We start from the raw sequence: 17,631 nt of genomic DNA, 5'->3' as shown, positions 1-17,631 counted from the left end.
TTGGAATTTCAGATGAAAGACTATTCTATGCTTGACATTTTGCTTTCATCAAATTGTGTGTGTTGGCTATCATTTGCCCAGAGTGTCCCATATCCCCATCCTGAGCCAGCTGGCCAACTGAGCTCTCCAAATTAGGGTGTTCGAAGACAGTGGAGAATCATGGCCTCTGAGACACACGCCTGCTCCTACAGGTCTCTTGAGAAAGTAGACTAGTGTCTCTGGAAAGGTTGAAGCATCACAAATCAAATAGAATTCATTAATTTAAGAAAACTGAAAAATTAAGTCAGGCAGTAATGGGCATGAAGGTTGCTGAAGTCTTGGCAGACAAATGAAATTTATAGCGCAGTAGAAGAAGCAAAACTGCCTCGGATTTTTGTCTGTTTTCTAAAAGTGGTAAAACATCAGAAGGCATTCACTTCCCCTTCTGGTAGAGAGCCATACCTGATGTGCTTTAACGTGACCTCTAGAGGGCTTAGCTTTAAGCTCATGTCTCCCGGGCCAGCTCGACAGCAATTACATCTCTCAAAAACAAGCATTTTTTTCTAAATCCACTGAAAATGATAGTACCATCCTTTAGTATTTTGGTTGCTCCTTCAAGAACTCTGCCACTGAATGGATAATAGTATGTCCAAGAATCCACTGTCTCCTTGATGAAACATGGCCACCCCCACCCCTAACCCAGCTGTTTGTTTTTTTTTTTTTAAAAACAAACTTCATTTTGCATTGGAGTATTGCTGATGAACACTGTTGTAGTTTCAGGTGGACAGCAAAGGGATTCAGCCATACGTATACATAGATCCATTCCCCTCCAAACTCCCCTCCCCTCCAGGATGCCACATAACATTTAGCAGAGTTCCCTGTACTTTACAATGGTTCTTGTTAGTTATCCATTTTTAATGTAGCAGTGTCTAACATAGCTGTTTTAGAGAGGCTGCCCTGGATTTCTGCCTAGAAGTTATACATAGGAGGATTATACATAGGTTTCATAATAACAACAATAACAATGAACAAGAGGCTAGTGGTCAGTACCATGCCTTTTCTCCATCTTATGAGAATCTAAACTGCATGGAGTCTTCCAAACTAAAGGGCTGAAGAGATTTATTTTTATCATGTGGAAACTTTCTCTGCTGTGAGTTTTTAAAAGAAAACCTGTATGCTTTTCCCCAGACACACAATTAACAATTTCTTCCTGAGCACCTTTCAACGGGTTTGGCTGGAAAAGGTTAATGAAAAAACTCAGTATGACAGGCTTATACTCATTTTAATGGTAATGTAACCTGTGGAGAGACCCGCTCATTCTCTGCACACTTCTTTCTTGACCATGATTTAACATGACCATGAAAACACAAATTTGTACAATTTTTAAAAAAAAACACCTCTGATTGGTCAGATTTTGAAGAAAGATGGTAAGGGCTATATTCTACCTGAAATTATGACCAAGACTTGATGAGTCTGGTCTTGACCTTCCTTGTCTCTACGGTCCTCCTCACATTTCGGTAACCACTCACCTGTTCTTCAGTGGTTAATATTCCCAGAACTCAGTCGTGTCCTGTAGAGAGGGAGTGGCTTGTGCCAGTGTATTCAGTGTTCCCAGATGCCAGGGCCAGCTCTGGAACCCGTGAAGCATGCAGAAGTTTTGCTGATGAGTACAACACGCCCAAGCTTTATTTCCTGGGTACAGACTGGAGCTCTTGCAGCTGTGGTTCCTCAGAGGCCCTGGAAAGAAGGACACTCTGCTGCTTTGAGTGTTTCTGAGACTACACTACTCACCATCAGCATAATTTAGATTGGATTACCTGGACAGGTGATCAGTCAAAAGGAATCACCAAATTGCCATATTCACAGATAACCCAGGGCTGTTCCTTGACCTAATTCTCATTAGAGGGGAGACGTGATAAAGACCCAGTGAGACCACTGCAGGATTAATGTGACCTCAGGTCTTGAACTAACCATTGTTAGTTCATTCAGAAGGTTGTCTAAATATTCAGGATCTGCCGTGTTAGCGGGTTCTGGTTTCTTTGAAATAAATGCTTACAGTGTACTCCTGGCTACCCTGACCAATCAGAAGATAAGAATTGTACAAAACTGCTTACTAACCGTTAACCGCCCAGACTAAAGCAAGGTGTCCCGTGGACCCCTCTTGACCTCATTCTCACCCCTTCCGCTCAGGCACCGCTCTATTAACCTCTTCCTCCATGGCTATCAGAGATTTTGGATAGAAACAGAGGAGTATTCCTTTGAAGAGAAACTAGTACAGGATTTGGCTGTAAGTACTGACTCAACTGGGAGCAGATATGGGTGCGAATGAGTTTGATTTTTGTATTCATGTGTGTGCATTATAACTTTGAAAGATTCACAAAGAATCGGGTGTATAAATTAGAAAGGAACTAACTGTATAAATTATCAGAGGAAGCCCCGCTAATAATAGTCCTAAGAGCCAGAGGATGAATTTCACTTGGAGGTGCTGGTCCTGTGATCATCCTCCTCCTTATTATTAACAACTAATATTTCTTGGGATGCACAGCCGTGCCTTGGAAAGTTCGTGCCAAGTTAAGTTCTGAGCACCCTTGGTTGCAGGAGGCCAGCCTGCCCTAGCCAAGGCCCTGCATTTCTGGTGGGTAGCTCCCCTTTGGGGAAGGCACATCTAAATGCCCTTCCTGCATCTCACATTTTTGTGTTTGGCCTTTCTGAAGATTTGCTATGCCCTGTCTCTCACAGGCTTCATATGCTTAAACTACTTGAAACCACACACAAAGGGTAAAGCTTACTGCAGCAGTATCACTGAGCTTCATCCTGGTTAAGAAAGAAAATACACCCTTTGGCCAAGCCCTAGTTCTTTTCCTCTTTCTCCTTATTTCTTCCATCTGTCTTTTTCTCTAATCTCTACTCTCTCCATTAGTCTTACCCAGTGTATCTCATGTTTACACTTTCCATGTGACTTTATCTGTATTTCCCCATCTCCTTGGTGACTCAGAAGGTAAAGCGTCTGTCTGCAATGCAGGAGACCCGGGTTCAATCCCTGGGTCGGAAAGATCCCCTGGAAAAGGAAATGGCAACCCACTCCAGTACTCTTGCCTGGAAAATTCCATGGACGGAGGTGCCTGGAAGGCTACAGGCCACGGGGCCACAGAGTCGGACACGACTGAGCAACTTCACTTTCACTTTTCTTTCCGTCTCCCTGTTTCTTTTCCTCTTCCTGTCTTTTGTCCTTTAATCCTTTCTTGCTCATTCTCTTTCCCTTTCTCTTTATGCCCATCAATCTTTCCATACATTCCTGTCAGTGAGAAAGACACTTGCTTGATTTTCCCAGTTACTTGATTAGTGTGAAGTTGACAATGAGCATCATTTCAACCTTCCCCTTCTTCTGAACCACTCACACAACCTATGTAGTTCTCACCCGTTTACTGAGTATGGTCCACCCTGCTGGTTCTACCACTGCTGGGAAATCAACCTATTCATCTGGCATCAGCTGCTATTTCTGTAAAAGGAGACAGAAAAAAGACTTGCTCCGAGGAGAAACTGCAAGGCTCGCAGCTCCAGGATAGCATCTCTCAGGAACAGCAAGATTTTCAGGATAAAGGTTGAGGTCAGAAAAGAGAAACATTTCACTGGGTTCAGTCTAGGATAGTTGTAGACGCCCAAATGGCCCCAGTGCTTTGTAACTCTTGCCCCACCCCCATTCCCAGCCCAGCTCTGCAAGAGAAATGTCAGGTGTAGGTGGAGAGATACAGCCTCTTCGGTGCTCTCCAGGGCTTCCCTCCTGAATGCAGGTGCCCAGAGCTTGCATGAGAGTTCTGCTGGCTGGAGTCTGGAGCGCCTCCCCTGCAGTCAAGCTTTTGCTTTTCCTTCCATTTTGTTTTAACCCAAAATTGCAATGTTTATTTAATTGGCTGAAAAATATATATTATATATAAATACCATTCCCAGACCTTGCATCCTTAGGGCTTCTGTCCTGAAATAAACGTATGACGTCGTGGTTCTCTTTGTGCTTTGAGTTGATGCGCTCTGTGCCTGGTGCTTTACCTTTGTTCGCGTGCGGTGGTATGTCACGTGCTGAAATTCATGCCTGAAACCTATCTGCCTCGGTTTGTGTAGAAATCCCCCAAGGTGGAAGAGGAGGAGGAGGAAGAGGTAGAAAAGCAGCCAGACCCGCTTCATCAGATCATCCTCCACTTTAGCCGCAACGCTCTCACGGAGAGGAGGTCAGCACCATGGGGCGCCCTGCTTACATCCCAGGCACAGCTGGGTCCTTCCCAAGCTGTCCTCCCCAGGTGTGCACAGAGCAGGTGCCAGATTTGAACAGCCTTCCTCACTGTCTTGTTCTTGGCCATCAAGAAACCTCTAGAGGAAAATACAGAAACCATAGCCCTTTTATCATATTGCCTGACACTGAGTCTGAAGATGAAGCAGCCTGAAACTGTAACTTCATCCCTGAATTCCATGTCCAGCCAATAATGATTCAGATTTTCAGAGTGGTTTCTAAGAATTGGGGTAAGGGAGGAGGGCTTCTAATTAATTCACTTGTATATTAGGATTTATATGCCGCTCAGTCTTTTCTACTGTGTTCAAAGTCAGTCTGCTAAATATTTCCTCCATTCTCTCCAGCAAACTGGAAGACGACCCTTTGTACACCTCCTATGCCAGCATGATGGCCAAGGTACACTTGGTTTTCTTCCTGTCATTGCAGTCTTCCCGCTTCCCTTTGACCTCCAGGCACGTGGAAACTGTCACGTTGGGCAGCTGGCCTGGGACTTGGGTCATGGCGTGGGCTCCAGGCTTTGCACAGTTCATGTGCTTTGCAGGCAACATTAGTAAGCCGTTCTACCATCATCCTGTGAAAACGGTGCTTTGCAGAAACAGTGGGGTCTGGTGCCTGGGTTCACATGATACTTCTCAGCCAGCTTCACAGGGTTCAGGTGTCCACATCATCCTCGAATTTTCTCTTAATGCTCAGAACACGCCCAACAGTTCAACCATGTCCGTAGGTGAAGGAAATCCAGTACATTTGAAAACAGGCTTAGAAACTAGTGTTCTAGAAGAGGCGAAGTGACCAGAGAGGATGTTTCTAGGTCACACGGGGTCAGTGGCCTCTGGAATGCCGGTTGATTAAGCGAACCTACTGCTTCTCCAGTGGGAGCACTTCATGTCAGGCAGAAATGGGGGTGAGTGTGGAGGGTACAGGAGCACCCATTCCTCTGCCAGGTGCTCCACGGGGTCACTTCAGGATTCACATCCCGGCTTTCCCTAATCTTATGGCCAGGTCTCTGACTCATGTTGAGAATGGGCCAGCTCTTTGCACTCCTATCTCCCAATTTACAGCAGAACTTTACAGAACTCTATTAAGTAGGAGAGTTCAGGTCTGTAGTTAAACCAAGGACATCTCCTTTGACTATGTGAGCTCGGTGTTCCCATTTCTCTTTTCTGAACTCCTTGGTAACCACAAAGGTGGTATTTAGAGTAGAATGTTGCCTGCTGGGATCCAAATGTTCCCAGTTTTACAGAGTGCTGAGGTCCTGAGGTGCCTGTGAATTACAGCCCATCCCCTGCCCCAACACAGTAAAGCAGAGTCCTGTTTACTAGGCCCGCCTTTAACCTGACTGTTTGCCTCCTCCTCTCCCGGTTGCATGAAATCCAGAGTTGTCAGAGTGGGGAAGACGAAGAAGAGGAGGAAGACAAGGAGAAAACATTTGAAGTGAGTTCTCACTAAGCTGGAAGCCAGCCAGGAGGGCCTTCAGGGGTGGATGCTGACATCAGCCATGCAACTCGCCCACCATGTAGGTCAGGTGGCAAGTACGCAAGTCGGCCCGGACAAGAGCGCTGGCTGTGGTTGCTGTCTGTTGGCCTAATGAAAGGTAGCAGGCAGCCAGTCAGCCCGCAGATGGTCCTTCAAGTTTGTTCCTCTAGGAAATCTCCTACATCAACCCAAGTATGGTAGCAACAGGGGCCATGGAAGGGCACATTCAAATATTCAAAAGTGAAAATTCACAGCAGTGGAGACACTGGGTGGTTTTTGCACTATTATTCTGTAAATGTACTTAATCTTGATTTGGGGCAGTGTGGGACCCTGAGTCTCTCAAAATAAAACTCCACTAGTTTACTTGTACTGTTTTATAGACGAAGTACTCAAGAGTACAAGTAAATGAATACAGGGATTTCCCTGGTGATCCAGTGCCTAAGACTCTGCACTCCCAATGCAGGGGGTCTGGGTTCTATCTCTGGTTCTATCCCTAGATCCTATATGGTGCAACTAAGACCCAGGGCGGCCAAATATATACATATATTTTTTTAAGTAAATGGATACAGTTCTGGAGAACTTTGGCTTCTAGCATCTCACATTTGTTAAGTGTGGTCTAAGCTTTCTGGATAAGTAGGCGTTTGCTATACTCAGATGAATTCCAGCTGAGCAAGTTTTCCTTTATAACATTGAAAACAAACCATTTTAGTCTGAGGTCACTTTTTTTTTTTTTTTTTGCCTGTGCTGGGTGTTCACTGGGGCATGCAGGTTTCTCTGGTTGGAGTACCTGGGCTTAGTTGCCGCATGACATGTGGGATCTTAGTTCCTGACCAGGAATCGAACCTGTGTCCCTGTTTTGGAAGGTGGATTCTTAAACACTGGATCACCAGGGAAGTCCCTGAAGTCACTTTCTATAATCATAGTGTCACTGGAGAGTGGACTGTGTTTTGTACTTCTCAGTACAGAAAGTAGAAATTTCAGCATCAAAATGTGAGTAAATTATGGATGGACAGTTTTAGAAAACTGGGTCGCATCTAAAAATAAACTTCCAAGATCTGTTTTGTTCAAAATTTTGTGTGTTGCCTTCCTAGGTGAGTAAAGAGTCTCTCTCTCAACTCATCTGACTACAGTGAATTCTCGGGGGGTAAACAAATGCCCTCCCGCCCTGCTATTTTTTCCAGGAGAAAGAAATGGAAAAGCAGAAAACCCTCTATCAGCAAGCCCGGCTGCATGAGCGTGGAGCCGCCGAGATGGTCCTTCAGATGATCAGCGCCAGCAAAGGTGATCTCAGAGACTTGTGCATGGGTCCCTTAACTAACACTGAGATGTCACTCTGTGACATGAAGTCATTATTAAAGAATCTGGATAAAGCCCAGTAGGTGTGATTTACCCTGTTACCTTGGTGATTCCATCTAATCTTTACTTCGACAGGTGAGATGAGCCCCATGGTGGTGGAGACTCTGAAGTTGGGGATCGCCATTCTGAATGGGGGCAATGCCGGCGTGCAGCAGGTAATGGGGGCTCACAGGAGCTGGTGCAGACTTCCTGGGGTGTTTCCATCTGACAGCTGTCACACGTCGGGGAAGAGAGGTTGGCTCTGCTGCATGGATGGCCACTGAGAATCACCTTTGCTGGAGTTTTGTCCTCAGTGGCCAGTTATGTTGAGTAGCTGAAAACAGATAAAACCAGGACTGGGAGTCTGCAGACAAACATGTGCTTAGTAAAGAGGGGTTATCCAGGGTTCAAAGAGAAAAACATCACATTTGTTTCATCATTAGGTGATTTTCTGCAAAAATATACTCTAGAGGACATTTTCTCAGCCTTTGGTTTTTATTTCAACATTTTCATTTGTTAGTTGCCTTACTGTGAGCAAGAAGCTTGATCAGCTAAGTGATGTTCATAACCCCACACACTTGTTTGTTCAGTCATTCATATTCATTCATTCGTGTTAACAGCTGCTTGGTGATCACTGACTATGTACTAGGGCCAGGCTGTCTTCTGTGGGAAGAGGATGTAGCAGTGGATAACGAAAATAAAACTCCCTGCCATCATGCATTAAAGGAGAGAACACACAGAGACATACAGCGGAGTGCCCAGCACATGGAATTCATTCAACAATCTGAACTGGAACTGGCCACAGAAGATAGACATGCAGTAGTGTCTCCTGAGCACTCCAGGCTCTAGCTAAAAATAAAAGCATCTGTGTGCACAGGAAAATGAAATTTCAAAGATTGTTGGCATTCCCAGAGCCTTTGAGAATTTCCAAATTCATAACTACCACTATTGTATATAATTTTTCCCAGGCTTTAATTCGTCACAAACCAAATTTCTCATTAAGAACTACCATTTTAAAGGCACCCCTTACTTTCTGTTCTCTTCTATCACCACCCCATCTTTGACTTTCTTACAGAGCCCTTTAAAAAAGCTAAGAAGATTCTTACTATGCCAGACCAAGTTCCTAGCTTGCCAGTAATAGAGAACAGAGAATAGTCTCTTTGTGAGAGATACTGTGCTCTGAACTAGTCTCATTACTAGCTAAGCTCCTTCCTCCAATGCATTAAACATTGCATGAGCTGTTCAGATTTTACCTCAGTAACCATAAACATTACTAGAGCCTAGTCCTAGAACCTGTTCCAAGAAAAGAGACTTCAAACAGTAAATCTTTGAAGTCAAAGATCTACTGTACCATCAATACCAGTGGACCTTTATAAAACATCTACCCTAAGAGATTCTAATTCTGTAAGTAGAGAGTGGGGCTCAGGCACATGAAAGGTTTAAGTCCACAGGTGGAATATTTTCATGCTTACCCAGGGTTGCAAAACCACCTCCTGAATCTCACTTGGTGTGCCTGAATGATTGGGAACTGCCATCTGTCCATCACAATTAGGAGGGTCGATATTTGTGCCATAGTTTTCATTGCTTTTCCTTTTCAAATGTGTCTCCCTTACAGAAAATGCTAGATTACCTGAAGGAGAAAAAGGATGCTGGGTTCTTTCAAAGTCTTTCTGGTCTTATGCAGTCTTGCAGGTAAATATGGGAAAACCACCCATAGCACTTTTTTAAAAAGTATTTACTGTCCAGGGAAAGGGGCATAGGGTGGGAGAGTGCCACATAAACAAACTGACTTATCATGGAATTACTGAGAAGAGAATACCTACTTCAGAAGAGGATGGGTGTTATTCCTCTAGCCTTCAGGATTACCTTCAAATAGCATTCAGAAGGGAAACTGTAAAACACACACACACACACACACACACACACACACGCACGCAGCTTACCTGTCTGCGCCTGTTTAGTGTTTGAACTGCCCTTACCTCCTTTTTTGTTATTTTGTTTTCTTTGGAGCTGAGTGTGAGTTTCTCTTATTAAACATGTATACTGGTAAGTCAAACTAGCAAAGACTGGAAAAGAGGACTACCTCAGTGTGACTCAAGACGCTGTGTTCATTAGATCCATTAGATACTTTGTTCATCTCTATCCTTAACAATTCTTTGAGCCTGAAGAAATATTTAGTGGGTACATATTTTGACAGAGGTACATCCTGATGTGGGGACATTTTGACATTGTCTGAAAAACAAAGCATTAAACTTTCCATTTATATCACCCAGTTGTGTAAGCCTCCCCTCTGACAGATGAACAATAGGTAACCAAAAGTCATAAGGTTACCATACTCGCTCGTTTCAGAAACAAGCCAGCAGTCTTTCTAAGTGTCAGCTTATTCTTCAAGATTCATATATATATTGCATCATCTGCAACTCATTCTGAAAGAAGTCAAAGTTATAATTACCTAGCTCATTTGCCTCCAATTAATAATTCTTAAAATTGGAACATTGGTCCAATTGAAAATTTGGGGGATGGACTTTTTATTTGGTGAACTTCATAATATTGCTAGTCATATTTGATTGGGTAAATATTGTACCCTGGGGTTGTAGGGAACTTATCTGAGCTGCAGTACAATCCCTTGTGTTCAACTGCATTTTCCCCTCACCAACAGCCAATTCGTTTATTTCTTTTCTCTCAGGAAAAGAAAATGTAATATTGCCAGACCTGACTCACTGAGGATAAAATAGTACATGTGGACTCAAAGATGGCAAAAACCAAGGCGGTTCAGTTCCATATTGCTCATGAAATTCTCAACTAAATTTCTGAGTTCCCTTAGTAGTCTGTAGAATTTAATATTGCTAAACTAATATATAATGATGTCTTAGGGGGATAGGTGACTTACTCTTAGAGGCCAACTGAGTTCTACCAGAAGTTTTAAGATATTCTAATGGGTTTTTGCTGATTATAAAATAATGCATATTTGTAAAACAGTGAGGCATTCAAGAAATTAAAATTTGAAATGGGTATTTGGGGATGGAATAAAGGTCAGAAATGTCTGCTGTACAGATTGTCTCCTGAATCAGCAGTGATGCTTCAAAGCAGCTATGTCCAAATGCCCTGTGTCCATATTCTCCTCCCAAAATTGAAGGATGGTATTGTATTATTCTTTTTACAGACCCTTTTTACAGCAGGATCTGGGAAAAACCAACACAAGGGCAATAGGAATTTTCACTTTCTCTGTAAAATTCATATAAATTCCAGAACATATGTGACTCCCAAAAAGGGGGAGAGGGGTGCTGGATTTTTCCCTAGAGTCTTTTCAAGCCAACAGTCATTTTCGTTGCCCAGTGGTTAAAGGAAGAGGGGAGTTTTGCAGAATCTTACTGGACTCTGCCATAAGCTTCCCTAAGGTCTATATTCTTGTGAGACTTTGTGGTCCTAAGTTCTGTGAAATCATTCACATTGTGGAAAGAGATAGACTCTATGAGAGATACAGAGTGAGCCCCACTTGGAAATCATATGATCCTTATCCTCATGACCACAGCTTTGCGGTTGACCTAGGGGTTCGTGGCTAAGCAGGATTTGGTGGTGGTTGTGACTGGGAATGTTATGGGAGGTGAGGACCAAATGAAAGCCAACTTTGTCACAGGTTCAGGAACACATAGGGACACCATGGCCTCTCAAAAGCATTGTCTTGGCTATTATCGGCTCCTGAAGCATAGAGTAGAGGAGATGGCTCTCCAAAATCTGAAACTCTGTAGCTCTCTCCATGGGTATTTATCCTGAGCACTAAAAGCCGCAATTCCTTGTGTTTCTCAGGGGAAAAAAAAGTAGGTGAATGTGGGAAGAACATGAATTAGTGCAGTTTAAAGTAATCTTTCCCTTAAGAAATCTTAGATACAGATTATTCCTTCTTTATTTGGAAAGCCTTTCTAAAGCTTCAGCCATAAGAAAGGACTCCAATTGGACAAACAATGACAGTCACTGTAAGTGTTTCTGACCCCTGTCCTTGCATGTGTCCAGAGCTGTGAGCTCCAGGCACTGCTTGTCACAAACCCAGAGAACCGTTAGACTCAACTGCACTGTAATGTAATTTATGGTAATACAAGGACAGGATATTCTTAGTTGATGGGTACATTGACATTAAAAACCCATTTTCCTCGTGTGCATAGCCCTGAACCTTGTTTTCTTTCGTCTGTTACAAGTGTCCTTGATTTGAATGCATTTGAGAGGCAGAATAAAGCTGAAGGCCTGGGGATGGTTACTGAGGAAGGAACACGTAAGTAACTGACGAAGGTGAAGGCTGCTCTCTTTCCGATTAAAATCCTGGTTAACTATTTATGGTTAGAGTTCCTGCTCACTGCTACTTAATCTCCAAGGACTTGCTCCATTTTAGCAAGATGTTTTCATCTGTAGTTTTGATAAAGCACATCCAGGCTGATGTGTTCATAGAACCTGTCTTAGCTGAAGACGGTCTATCTTGACATTTGTGGTTTTCTTACTGTGTTCTTTTGTTTTTCTCTTATCTCCAGTCATTGTTCGTGAGCGTGGTAAGTTTGAATCTCTGGCCTGTGTTCCTGCCATGTGTGTGAATCCTGAGGGATCTTATTTAATTGGCCCAGCACAGACACATTTTCGGCTTGGTGGTTGCATGTTGAGTTTAAGTCAGCAGTCTGTTGTTTAATTAAAGAAGTGTCTTCCATCTTCTAAAGCATGGGTTATGGACTGTGAACCATTACTGCCAGCAGCCTAGTTGTTTTCCTTCCAAATGCATCCCGGGGCTAACAATTCTGGGTGTTGCCTCCGTTCCAGTTTAAATTGGATTTGTCACCATTCATCCAAAGTTCCCTTTCCACACAGCTCTGACACAGTTCCTTTAGCATTTTTGCAGTCATGTGTATCCGAAGGTATTCTATGTTGAAAAAGCAAACAAATGCTTGCCCATATTCTGTGTTTTCAAGGTGAAAAAGTACTCCAGAATGACGAGTTTACACGAGATCTCTTTAGATTCCTACAGTTACTTTGTGAAGGACACAACAGTGGTAAGTGGAACACATTGATTTGTCAAGGGAAAACAACATTCAGGTGCAAAATTATGATTCATTTCATGTTGCCACCCTTAACACAACCAATTGCTAATTCAAGGACAACAGTTAATCCATTCCTCAATTAGAAAAACGCTATGTAACATGAGCTTGGCTAGTGTTATTTAGTGCCATCCAGGCTAAGTTGCTTCCAGAACCTTCAGATGTTGAAGTTAAATGCCTGCCCCTTGCTGTCAAGTTCCTCAGAGCTCATGAAGTCCAGTTTCTGGTGTCACTGGGATGGGTGGGCTCAGGGTGGTGCTCTGACCACCTTCCAGGACCCAAACAGGGTGCCCTTGTCAGGCTTTCCACACAGTGCGTCTCTTCTGAGCTTAGCTGAGAGGGTAAGACTTGCTTCTCAAACATGACAGGGATGAGCTCTGACCCAACCCTGGTATTCTCAGATTTCCAGAACTTCCTGAGGACTCAAATGGGCAACACCACCACCGTGAATGTCATCATCAGTACTGTGGACTACCTTCTGCGTCTGCAGGTGAGTGGGTGCTGGATGTTAGCACAGCTCATATACACTTCTAGAAGCTAAATACAGTTACAGAAGGTCAGGGATGACTGAGGATATGGTCCAGCACGAATGCAGAAGATACTATAATCCATGTCCACACACTTATGGGAAGTCAAATACCTCAATGTGAGTTTGAAGACTGAAATGATAAAGATCTGCTGAGCTGAAGTCGCTCAGTCGTGTCCGACTCTTTGCGACCCCATGGACTGTAGCCCCCCAAGGCTCCTCGGTCCATGGGATTTTCCGGGCATGAATACTGGAGTGGGTTGCCATTTCCTTCTCCAGGGGATCCTCCCGACCCAGGGATCGAACCCGGGTCTCCCACATTGTAGGCATACGCTTTACCGTCTGAACTACCAGGGAAGCCCTGAAATGATAAAGAGGGAGCAGTTAAATACGAAATCTATTATAACCTGCTGCTTTGCTTTATTTTAGCTGGTGTAAACTTAGCCACAGTGCTCCAGAGCTATAAAACAACCTGTGAGTGAAAACAGACTTTCACTAGGAAAAAGGGATACAAAAAGAGATGGAAATGAGTTTACAAGTTCTTAGTGTTCAGACATCACTTGGTTTAATTGTTTGGAGGAAAATCCAAATAATTTCAAGAAGATCTACACAAACATAAAAAAGGATTCTCTTTTCTCTTTGCTGATTTCTCAGCCTGGCTCTGCCCCTTACCAGTTCATGACCTGGAGCAATCTATCGAGCCTCCTTGTGTTCCATTCCCCTGAACTGTAAAACGAGGAGTGTACTGTCTCATTGGGTGGTAGTAAAGATGAAGAGGTTTAGTACATGTAATGTGCTCAGAACAGTGCCTGGTACTGACAGCGCCGGCTATTATATTGCTGAGTATTTGGGTGATCATATTTATCTTTAACATCTTGCATTGTGACTAAATTGTCCTATAACATGGTCACCCAGCTCCGGCTGAACACTGTCCTCTCTTTCACCTGTTCTTTCCTGCAGAGGGGAAGTATCTGTACTTAGAAGATGCTTGGGATTGGATGTCTCTGTGCTTTCTCAGAGAGTCCCAGGCTCCAGTCATAACAAAGTGGTCACGGAAATGTAGGATGCTCTTGTACTCTTCCTGAACATGAGATTTAGCTTCACTTACTGATATGTGAGAAATACTAAACTCTCCTTGTTTGTTCTTAGGAATCAATCAGTGATTTCTACTGGTATTACTCAGGGAAGGACATCATTGATGAATCTGGACAGCACAATTTTTCCAAAGCCCTGGCGGTCACCAAGCAGATCTTCAACTCTCTTACAGAATACATCCAGGTATGTGCTACAAAATGTTTACTTGCAAACGAAGGGACCATTTTTAACATTCCCATATTCTGTATTCCCTGCAGAATATTTGGCTGCACATGTGGACTGTGGATCCAGCTCTAGCCCTGACAGTATTTCTTATCTATAAACAGGAATCAATAGTACCTACACTCTATGAAAAGCTGTAGTTTATGGACCCCACTATGACTTGTATATAGTATTTTCACACTTGATTTGCACAGATCTAATTAACATTTTGCTTTCACTCCTAGATTGAAGTTTTTTGCAGACAGAAAATTTCTTAGGTGTTTTAAAATTCTTCATTTCTGGCATGTGTGGCACATCATAGGTGTTCAGTAAGTGTGGAGAGTGGAGTGGAGAAATAATTGATAGTATGAAGGAATAAAGGGACAAATGATACTATCTTGAGCTTTGATGTTAAAAACAGAGTTCATGAGAGCCTACTCATTTGTCAGAAATCAGCTCTATGGAAAAGGAACTTCAGAAGCACATAAACTAAGCACAATGACAGGCAAATCAACAGGTGAATTTCAGGGTGAATGTCTACACCTTACAGCATTTGCTATTACATCTTACAGCATTATGTATTCATTGCCTGCAGTGTGGTCTCATGAAAGGAATAGAGGATGTCCTCAGGCAGAATTTGCTGTAAAATCAGTAATCATATCATGGTCCTCTGTGGTGGAATCTAAGATTTTTTTTTAAGATCTATATGATGAGCCAGCTGGCACACTCAGATCATATCTGCTTACTGAAACACGAGACTAAGACTTGAAAAGAAGAAGGAGTTCAAGAAGAGATTGATCCATCTTTACTCAAGGATTGTAAAAACATAGGGAGATACAGCTAGGAACATGTGACCCATCTGAAGTTTCACAGCATGTGAACTGCTTGTGAAGATCATTGAACAGATTGACGAGCATCTGATTTGCTCTCTGCAGAACCCGTCTTAAGCTCCAGAAAATTCCATGGAGCACTTAGCCCAAAAGTAAAAGAAGATTCACCCTTATTTGGAGGGAATCTGAGATTCTTTAACAATCAGTTTTATTTCAAAAAAGAATCTAGAGGCATCTCGGGATCACATACCAAGTGTACATGAGCAGTGAGTTTTAAACATGCTTACTTGATTTAGGGATGCAGGCAAAATTTCTGCTGCTCACCTCTTCCCTGGGAATTCAGCCCAGCCTTTTCTAGAACTTGATACTAGAACACTAATATCAGTGTTCCTTTTGAAAATTAATTGTGTGATTTGGAGAGTGATTAAAGGGTAGAAAAATACAGGAAAAAGCATAAGGAACATAAGCGGAATGTGACAGAGAAGACTCAGTGTATAAACAATAAATAAAATAGTCTCATTGAAGAGGTAGAGAGTAAGATGCTGGCCTAAGAAACTTTGGAAATGAGAACAGTCTGAAAGACCAAAGGCACGAAGAACTTGACATAAGCACTTTGGTTGATGAAGTTTTTCCCATGTGGGTACGTGTTAATAATTCTGAAACCATACATACAGTGGGTTGGCCAAAAAGTTCATTTGGATTTTTCCATACAATTGTACAGAAAGCCCTGAATGAGCTTTTTGGCCAACCCAATGTAATGGAAATGAGCCATGTTTCTCACTGATGAGCAAGCAGAAGATACTAGAACATCCCTATGGGAATGAATGAGAGTTGGAGACACCCATATGCTAAACTCATGTTCATCTTAACATAGATATAAATGGTTACATATGAAAATATTTATGGATATGTGTATATACAAGGATTAGTAAAACACATTTATTGCTGCTGCTCTGTCAGCCAGGAACACCTAAGAAAATGATATCCCAGTAGCAGCAAATACAACTAGAGCCCAGTTCTTGGTTCCTAATACCACTCTCCATTGAAAGGAAATAAGGCTCCTTAGAGAAATGACTGATTCTAGAACTAGAGCAAGAAACATACAAGATGAGCCTGGAGAATCCTATATTGCAAGAAAATGCTAAAAAATAATGGTGGAGGTATGTCAAAGGGATACAGGAGCCAACTGAAAGAGCTCCCAATGGCCAAAATTAGAAAAATTAGAGCTACAAAATAATGTAAATAAAGTAATATTGAATTATAACCCAAAGCTTAAAATGAATATATCAAGTCCATACTGATGTAAATAAGTGCTGAATAAATAAGAACAGACAACTCTCCAGAAGAATTCCAAGTGATTTATTTTTAGAAAGAAAAGAAACAGTGGTTCAATAATGATCTTCAGAAGTAGGGAAGGTTATTAACATAGAAAATGCAGAGTGGTCATCAAGTCATCCCTCTGTTTGGCTTTTAGAAAAGAGAAATGATATACCTGACGTGTAGGTTAATGATAAGAAAATCCTGAAAGTAGTTTAACATTCATAATTCAGATTTTTTTACTTGAGTAGATAGCCATGTGGTCATCACATTTGAGTAGCTTTGCCTGCAGACAATGGAAACACAGGGGCCTCGTTTTCAAATTGTGCTCTTTTCAAACTGAAACTCCTCAGAACCCCTCTTAGGCCAAGGTTGGGAGCTGGGGTTGGCTTCAGCCCTGTTTCAACCAGAGCATTTACTTTTAAAATAATGTTCTTTAGCATAAGAACAAACACTAAAGAAAATCTCTGAAAATCACCACACTGTGAAATTCCTAGTGACTTTTCCTCGAAATAGGATCTTAGGATGGGTTGGGGGGTGGGGTGCACACAATGGAGTTGGGGGAGAAGTAATAAGTAACCTGGGAAAATATTGAGCTACGAGATATGTGACACTTGGAAAGAGTTGATGTCAGATGCTCTTACTAAGGCAAATTTCAGAGCAGCTTGTGATGCTTCAGTGAGACGAGAATGCCTTCCTCTCCTCAGGGCCCGTGCATTGGAAACCAGCAGAGCCTGGCTCACAGCAGGCTGTGGGACGCAGTGGTCGGCTTCCTCCATGTATTTGCTAACATGCAGATGAAACTCTCTCAGGTACTGTGGCCTGTTCCCTGTTCCCCATGTGTCACTGATGTGAAATGCTTGGTCAGTCCCCACGCCATGGTCTTCCCACTGTGGATGTGGCTGCTTGACTAAATGCCTGGAAAAGCCAAGCAGATCAGATCTCACTTGTAAAACAAGGGCCTCAATGGGAGATGGGAATGAACACCTCCTGGGGGGTCCCAGACAGGCTTTTGCATGAACACAGCTTCCTCCTTTGTGTCCCACCCACCTATCCTTTCCATCATTGCCTCAACAGTTGCTTTTTATGGTGCTGATCCCTTTTGCTTCCTTGTCACTGTTTCACAGTTTATGAACATGATCCACCACCTTGTCTGATCTGTCCAATGTCTGCATGTCTCTAATTCACATCTCCCTTCTCTCTCAACCTTTGCTGCCCCTATTCCCCATCTCTGCTTTTCCTTCTCACTCCCCATCTCTCTGGCAAGATGAATTGGAATCACTCAGAGCATTTATACGAACAAATAAATGTAGTGTCTGTAGTAGTTGATCGCCTCTCTCCATGGCAACACATGAGGGAGAATGTCAGGATACGTTTCAGGCTGATTAGGGTCACATTGGCAGCATTCATGTAAATAATGTGTATCTCAAATTTTCAAGGCTGTCACATCTGCCTCTCTCTTTTGGAATGTGCTATTTACCCCTTTCATTTTTCCCCTTTTGACTCTGGCCTTATGGG

General features: G+C 42.8%; 1 protein-coding gene across 1 annotated transcript in view; it reads left to right on the top strand.

The window, feature by feature from the left end:
* RYR3 (ryanodine receptor 3) overlaps positions 1-17,631 on the top strand; it is a 546,114-nt gene that overhangs the window by 499,949 nt on the left and 28,534 nt on the right. The window contains 13 exon segments of the mRNA XM_070468944.1: positions 2,170-2,266; positions 4,096-4,202; positions 4,606-4,657; positions 5,636-5,692; positions 6,916-7,015; positions 7,166-7,245; positions 8,685-8,761; positions 11,263-11,336; positions 11,590-11,607; positions 12,019-12,099; positions 12,546-12,634; positions 13,820-13,948; positions 16,821-16,925. Coding sequence (XP_070325045.1) covers positions 2,170-2,266; positions 4,096-4,202; positions 4,606-4,657; positions 5,636-5,692; positions 6,916-7,015; positions 7,166-7,245; positions 8,685-8,761; positions 11,263-11,336; positions 11,590-11,607; positions 12,019-12,099; positions 12,546-12,634; positions 13,820-13,948; positions 16,821-16,925 — 1,066 coding nt within the window.

This window comes from Odocoileus virginianus, chromosome 6 (genome assembly GCF_023699985.2).
Source record: "Odocoileus virginianus isolate 20LAN1187 ecotype Illinois chromosome 6, Ovbor_1.2, whole genome shotgun sequence".
NCBI lineage: Eukaryota > Metazoa > Chordata > Mammalia > Artiodactyla > Cervidae > Odocoileus > Odocoileus virginianus.
This window is presented reverse-complemented; position numbering and strand designations above follow the sequence as displayed.